The 7,849-nt window shown below is 39.1% G+C and overlaps 1 protein-coding gene across 2 annotated transcripts; it reads right to left on the reverse strand.

Moving 5' to 3' along the window:
• Positions 1-5,447, reverse strand: LOC107797146 (uncharacterized). 2 transcript variants are annotated; one of them, XM_016620012.2, is made up of 4 exons: positions 4,459-5,447; positions 1,865-3,405; positions 424-868; positions 1-240 (listed from the first exon to the last, which is right to left on the reverse strand). In XM_016620012.2, exons 1-3 carry the CDS (start codon positions 5,289-5,291, stop codon positions 858-860), a joined length of 2,385 nt encoding a protein of 794 aa, XP_016475498.1. In that variant the 5' UTR covers positions 5,292-5,447; the 3' UTR covers positions 1-240; positions 424-857. The 2 variants fall into 2 exon arrangements, with proteins under 2 accessions (XP_016475498.1, XP_016475497.1); XM_016620011.2 differs by having other exon boundaries at positions 1,860-3,405.
• Positions 5,448-7,849: the final 2,402 nt, after the last annotated feature.

The raw sequence follows: 7,849 nt of genomic DNA on the forward strand, positions 1-7,849 counted from the left end.
TCCGTAAACAGATACATGCATCTACATAATCAGAACAGACACTATTCACTTCACGCATAGAGACACATCTGCTGTCTTCTGAAATTTACATACCAGAATGAGGACTATTACAAACTACACTATTCCATTGATGAATTTACAGCAAACCGAGGATACCAGTGAAAACTCCATTTCCAAGAAAAGAGCACATGCATGCTTTGTAACAACCATCTCTTTAGGCGGAAAGTAGACCTGCATCTTCTGCAATTTAAGATGATAAATGCTGATAAGCTCGCCAAAGAATAAACTATAATGGAGTTGTATTTTAGCAAGAATCACTAGCCAATTTTTCACAGTTGAGACATGAAGAAAGAAAGAAGTGGCAAAAAGATTTTGTTTGTTACTGATTATAGCAGCTATAACTTCAGCAAGTCAAGGAATTACCACATGTATCAGGACATTGAGCAACAGCAGCACGAGACAGCCGAGTGGAAAATCAGAAATTGTGAGGACTCATGGAAAGACCACTCTCCAGATGTCCGGATATTTTAGCCTTGCAGTCTGGACACATAAATCCAATTGAATCCGAATGAGCTTCTGTATCATAAGCTTCAAGCTGGAACTCTGCTCTGCACCACACACATACTGTTGAAAGCTGATCTGGTCCTTCCATGTTTAAGATGATTCCTCCAGAATCAAATCCAACTGACGCAAAAACCTCTTCCATCCTCGCATCATTACCCAACCCAATAGAAACAGAGGGTAAAGATGAAGATTCATGTCCAACATCAAAGCTATATTTGAAGTGTTCTATCTCATCCAGCCTAAGCTCCTCAAACCCCGTTTCATTATCCAGATTCTGACCAATAGCAGAAAACTCACCATTGTCCTACAGAGGTTGTAGTAAATAGATTACGAACCCGTGAAATTAGGGAATTATTTGAACAAGAGTTAATAGGAGATAGTATCTATCAAACAGAATGATTGTGAAATAACCTATATTCCAAATCCTCAATGCATAAAATCCAACACGACAGCAATCTGCACATTTTGAATTGCCAATAATGGCGATAGTTCTCAAAGAATTAAAGCCTTTCCAAAAATCAGGATAGATGGAGCTAAGTTAAAACAGGTTAGATTAATGTAAACGAAAAAAGAGGATAGAAACAGGCTCACCACTCTAGTAGATGCTACAATGAGTGGGATAAAAAGATATAACATCTTAAAGATTCCTAATGATTATAAACAGAAGGATAAAAACGTTCATCCTGGGTGCATCAGGTACGTTGGGCAATGGATAAACTGTAGAAATAATCTCCTACATTGATCAGTATAAACATAGAAATGCCCAGGTGTTCGCTTGATGCTGGATTGTAGGCATATTGAAGTGTTTATCAAACCAGGGATGTATTTAGAGCCTTGATAAACCCTGAGAGTAGACGGGTCTCTTAACATAAAAATCTTTTCTGAATGCAGTAATTGTCTTCCTGCAAATACATATTTTGGGCACTCTCATCTTAAGTCTATATATTCAGTTTCCAGACAGATTGGAGTAAGCACTTGTTAGCCTCGTCCAAATTGACCTGAAATAGTCATCATAATCAAGTCATAGCCTTCTTCGTTCTCACCTATGTTGGAGATGAACAAAAGAGGCCCTATACAAAAACTCCCAGGCAAGATAAACCTATTTAAATTTTGAATAATCCACAATCATCAAGAATCAACAAAGTTGACCATTTGTCAGAAACCATGAAAAAGGAGGAAAATTTTGTAGAGCGTTGCTTGATACATTTTTTACAAGACAAAGACAAAGGCAAGGTGTCCTCAGCATCTATGAGACAAATGTATGACCTGTATAGATGCAGAAAATGCATCTTTACCTTACTTGATCCTGAAAGAATGCCAGTAAAGTTGTGGAATGATTGCACCATAGGCTCTGAAAAGCTAGCTAACCCATCTTGAGTAGCATTTTGCTGAAGAGTGAATTCCATAGTCTTGGATTCAACATCATTATTTGCTTTAGTCAGGTGGTTTCCAAGACCAACTGCTAGCTTGTCATTCCCATCCTTCCTTATGTCATCACTCTCAGGGTGCTCAGAATCACTACAGAATAGTTGCACCATAGACACTGAGGAGCTTGTTAACCTATTCAGAGTAGCATTTTCCTGAAAAGTCAGCTCCATAGTTTCTGATTCAACATCATTTGCTTTAGTCAGGCTGTTTCCATTACCCGCTGCTACCTTAACAGTGCCATCCATCTTCATGCCTGCACCATCAGAGTGCTCGGAATCATTATGCAATGACTGCACCATAGACACTGAAGAGCTGGTTAACGCATACTGACTAGCAATTTCCTGAAAAGTTAGTTCCATGGTCCCTGATTGATGATCATCATTTTCTTTCATCTGCTTGCTTCCCAAGCCCCCCATTGGCTTGTCGCTTCCAGCCTCCTTTGCTTCATCACCCTCAGGCTGCTCAGAATCATTGGTTGAAATCACTCTCGGACTGAAGTTGTTGGCCAAAATCTCGCCACTCTTATCTTTATCTACTTCCATGCAGGTTTTATCAGGCTGATTTCTGCCTTGTTCATGACATGTTTCAGCTTTAAAATCATTGGCACCTGACACCCCAGTATCAGCGCTTGGCCTCACAACTTGGTCAATGTTGGTAGGCGTACTTCCATCGAAGTTCATTGTCGTACTAGATGGCATGCTGCTGAACTTGGTCGCAACTCTAGCAGCAGAAGTTTCTACAACTGAATTTTGGGCAATTTCAATTAAAGCATCCATTTTACATGTCCCTAAAAGCAACCCATCTTGATGTGGAGACTGAACACGCGTGTCTGCTGCAACAACAGCAGATACATCCACAGTACCTCTTGCATTGTTTCTCACATGGACTCCTACATGACCATTGTAACTACGCCTTTCTTCAAATACCTTATGGCAGAACTGGCATTCATATTTTCCATCTCTAATTATGACCCCATCACCTACAGATGGCCCAACCCTATACCTTCTTGTAGTCCGCTGGTGAAATGAGAACAGATGCTGCAAATATGCATTCTTTTCTTCAAATGTCAAGTTGCATTTATAGCATTCAAAAATGTCTTGAACTTTAACCTCAGGGAGATTATCCATCTCCATCAAGGAAATTTCATTGCCATGTAGATCTAGAGTAGATGAACTGGGTACAGCTGAATGTGCAACTATGTCATGCTTCGCCAAATCACCTTCTCGAAGAGAATGTGGATTTTCTTGGATGTCTGTTGACAACACCAAACTGGTATTACTATGGAAGTTACTTACACTTTTAGAGACAGTGTCATCAGCCTGCTGATTAAGCTGGTTTGCTTCACCAGTCCAAAAATGGGACCGCAAGTATGATGAAGCCTCTTTGCATGATATAAATTGCTGACCAGTAGGGCTAGAAAAGTAAATGCCAAGTAAGAAAAAATTACAGGACTTGGCACACATAACAAGAGAGAGGCAGTAAATATCTTAAAATTTAGGACATCACACTGTTTCAAATCTATCAAGCACAGCCTATCAAGTGAATTATCGTCATGAATAAAAGGTGCGGTTAAGTCATTTAACAAATTAGTAAATTCGAATATGCATAACGAGCAGTGGTTCCAGCCCAGTGTCCTAATCCTCTGAGCTAATAACCCCGACTCCAACTGGAGTACCCTCAGCAAAGGAATTCAAGAGACTTACCCAAAGAAAGCAAAAGGAATCCAAGACTAAGGTAGCTGGTGCAAGTTTTGCCTATAATTCATTCTTCATAATTCTGGAGAAGGAATTCTGGGGGACAAAGGTTCATTTATTTGCACCAAGCTGCACAGGAGCTTATTCAAGGTCGATTCGAGATTTCAAGTTAAAACTAGATTTCCATTTATCAGCTAAAATGAGTTCCTTGTGCAATTGACTGATTATCTAAATCTAAGTAACTATGCTAAATCTGGTAATAACGTTTGCATCCACTAACTTGACAATGATGATCTCCAAGATACAACAGACTCATTTTACCCACTTCACCAACCCTAGAAATTCAAAGAAGTGGATTTCTCCAACCATTCCTACATGTAGGCTGCAATGTGCTTAGGATTCGGAGTCCATGAGCTATGATTCCTGGTTCTTGAGGGAAAACCCCGTGGGAGTCATCCCATTCCAGTAGCATCAATTGGATCAGTGGATACAGTTTCCGGAAGCAAATATAAAGTACGCACAAACTCATCAACGAGCTAACCATTTTTCAGAACAAAGCATGCAATTTCATGATGCTTCAACAAACACATGAGATGATTTTGCAACACAAACTCTACATAGATCATGATTCTGTTTAATGAACATACAACAGAATAGTGACTTGCAATTTCGAAGTAAGCAACAACGTGCCACATAACACGGATGCATACAAAAATTTACTAAATGAATATGTAATCAACAAGCAAAAGTAAGGAATGAAAAAACATAAAACCTGACATATCTACGGCAATAAACCCAGACGCGACCATCGCGTCTTCGTAGAGCTAACAAGAGCTTCCAACCTATAGGCAATGTATCGCCAAATCCACTAGCATCAACATATTTCCTCCTCTTCCTTCTGCTACACCACTCCCCCTCCAAATCCCTTACAAACCCAAGTACCTCTTCTTCACTCTGTAATCCAACAGTTCTTTTATCCAATTCTCCACTGTACAATTCATCCCCATTATTCTCCAATTTTTTTAAATCCACCACCTCACCATTTTTATTCATAATTTCCACTTCTACCCCAACATCATTCTCTTTCAATTTCATTTTATCCTTAGGTTTACGTCCTCTCTTCCTCTTTTTCTCACGATCATTCATTAAAAGTAGGGTTTTTTCTTGAACCCCAGAAATAGCCGGCTGTGTCGTCGTAGGAGGAGGAAGAGGAGGTGGCGGAAGCGGTGGCGGAGGTGGTGGTGGAGAGTGAGAATTAGGATTGTGAATGAAGAATTTAAGGAAATGCATAATTGCGTGATTTTCAGGGTCGGAAGAAGAAGGGGGTTTGGGTTTAGAAGTGGAAGGGTGAAGACCAGGCACACGAGAACGGTGGTGCTGGTGGCGGAGACGGGAATAGGTTTGACGGCGACTTCCGGCGGATTCATTGAAGAGGGAACGATCGAGCTGAGGAATAACGACGTCGTTCGTTCGCCGGAGGTCGTAAGCTGAGTCGGAGCAGAGGGAAAGTGCGTGGAGTTCGGATTGGGAAAGTTTGCCGATATCTATGTGTGATAGTGCTTCTAGCTTGGGCCCACAAGTGGGCGAGGGTGCAACTGTCGTCATTTCCGATGAGAATTCCGACAAGGGACAATAAGGTGGTGTTGGTGTTGGTGTTATTGACTTACAGTTAACTCCATTGTCTGGAGGACATAACTAAAAGAGTAAAAGGAAAGCATACTGTACTGCAATGTACTCTTATGGTGAATAGTCAAATTTAGGTCCCCAGTGTTTGAAACTTTGTATTTGGGTTGGTTTCGTTCACAAACTAATTAGGCAGAATTTTAATTTAATAATGAAGTAATTACCATATTATAATTAATAGTGAATTAATTTTTATTTTATAAGAAATTATTAAATAGTCCAAGCTGCATACTAAGATTTCCAAAGAGAGATGAGAAAATTACTTTGTCCCAAAAACACAAAGTGGAATGAAAATAGAATCGATGTTTTAAAAATAAAAATTACATCTTTAATATCTACTAATAAGAGTATACTTTGAATCACAATTTTTATACCTACATCTTTTTAGATTTTTTTTTAAAATCTTTGTCAATTAAGAGATTGTTTTACTTTTTAAATTATGTAATAGAATATAAGATGTAGATATAACAGTTAAAGTAAGAAACTTTATAAGAAAATTTTTAAAAAATAGTACTGAATTAGTAGTAAAATATGCATTACTATAGTAATAAATTTCAGGAAGTCAAAGAAAGAAATCAAATATAATCAAATCCTACCCTTTGTAGCTAGGTACCACAAGAAAGCTATCCTAGGCGCTGCTCAAACCTCAATTGGTTACAAATATAAATTACACTAACTTACCATATAACTTTTATTTAAATTTATGAAGTGGTAACTATAACATGAAAGTTTTATTTGAGAAGAATCAAATTTCAAGTAATTAAGTAAATAAAAAGTAGAAAAAATTTCAAGTGAGTTCATTGAAATTGAACAAATAACACTATGATTCAAATGGTGCATCTTGGCTACTAGTAACTACCAAGATGTCCCCTTGAAAGCTCAATCGGATAGTAATGTTTCATTTGGGCTAAACGCGATGCAAACTTATCTTTTACCTAAAGAAGAAATATTAATAAACATTGTATACGGTTAAAATCGAGTCCATCCAATTTTTTTATCTGACCAGGACCAGGGAGTTGCATCGAAGGTCGGCCCCGTAGTGGATCAGACCAAGGTACGAGGACAAAGTACCAAGTTCGGGATTCGAGGTACCTGTCGAGATCGAGGCCAGCAGCGATCGAGACCGAATAAGACAGGCATCGAGCAAGATCGAAGATAATATAATAACGGAAAGGCGAAATATCTATGACTGGTCGAAGATCATGGCGGAAATCTCGGAACGGATCAAATTAGGAACGGTTAATTAGCTAATCATGGAATTTTCTTCTATAACTAAAGTTATACCATAAGTAGAATTCCTCTACTATATAAAGGGAGTATTTACCATTTGTAAGGACACATTGTTCACGGATATCAAAATTATATAATTCTCTTTCTCGTTTATGCTATTGTTCGTCAGTTTGTTATATTTTGATTGTTCTTACATCAACCAGTTCGAGGGTATCCAAACTTGAGGGCTGAGTTCCATTCTAACACTGGTTTGCTTTACTTTATAGTTTATTTCTATTGTTAATCTTCATATTTATCAATTGGTATTAAGTGAAATCACATATCCTTAGAACCACATTTTAAGTTTAATTATTATCCAATTTTAAGGGTAAACAGTTTGGCGTCCACCGTGGGGCCAAGGATAATAGTGATTGCTTAATACTGATTCTGATAACACACACTGCTTTACACTTGTTCTCGTAAGAATCTTTGATTTCAGGATAAACATGTCAAACTCACAAGCAGCACCTACACACGGTGACAACGGCCTCGGATTTCACGGGGAAAATGACAATATAGTCGCCCCAGGGATCGAGGCGCCTCAGGCTGACCTCGAGGGAGCACCAATTGCAAATCTCGTCGATGTCAGTTCACATGTCACCCTAAATGCAAATTTGGGTGTTGATCCCGAAGGTAGCATACGCAGGGAAGTTCGATCAGGTGGTCGAGGTACGCAGGGCGGAGAAAATGGTTGAGTTAACCTCCAATTGATATTCGAAATATTACAAGCTCAACAAGCCATTATAGCACAACTACAAAATCAGCACCGAACACCGAGTAGGATCGAACCAGAAGTCGTCCACAGGACCAAGCCTGTGCCGGAAAGGTCGAACGCCAACGAATCGGGGACTGACCCCGCCATTATGAAAATGCTCGAAGAGCTCACTAAGCGGATTGAATCGGGAGAAAAGAAAATCGAGGCAAATGACAAGAAAGTAGAGACATACAACTCCTGGGTTGACCAAATACCGGGGGCACTACCGATTCTAAAGGGTATGGATTCAAAGAAATTTGTACAGAAGCCTTTCCTTCCAAGTGCGGCACCGAAACCCATTTCGAAAAAATTCCGAATGCCAAAAATTCCTAAGTATAATGGGACCACTGACCCTAATGAGTATGTTACTTCTTATACATGCGCAATAAAAGGGAATGACTTGGAAGACGATGAGATTGAATCTGTTTTACTGAAGAAATTTGGAGAAATCTTGTCG

The sequence above is a fragment of the Nicotiana tabacum genome, chromosome 19 (assembly GCF_000715075.1).
Source record: "Nicotiana tabacum cultivar K326 chromosome 19, ASM71507v2, whole genome shotgun sequence".
In the NCBI taxonomy this organism is placed as follows: domain Eukaryota; kingdom Viridiplantae; phylum Streptophyta; class Magnoliopsida; order Solanales; family Solanaceae; genus Nicotiana; species Nicotiana tabacum.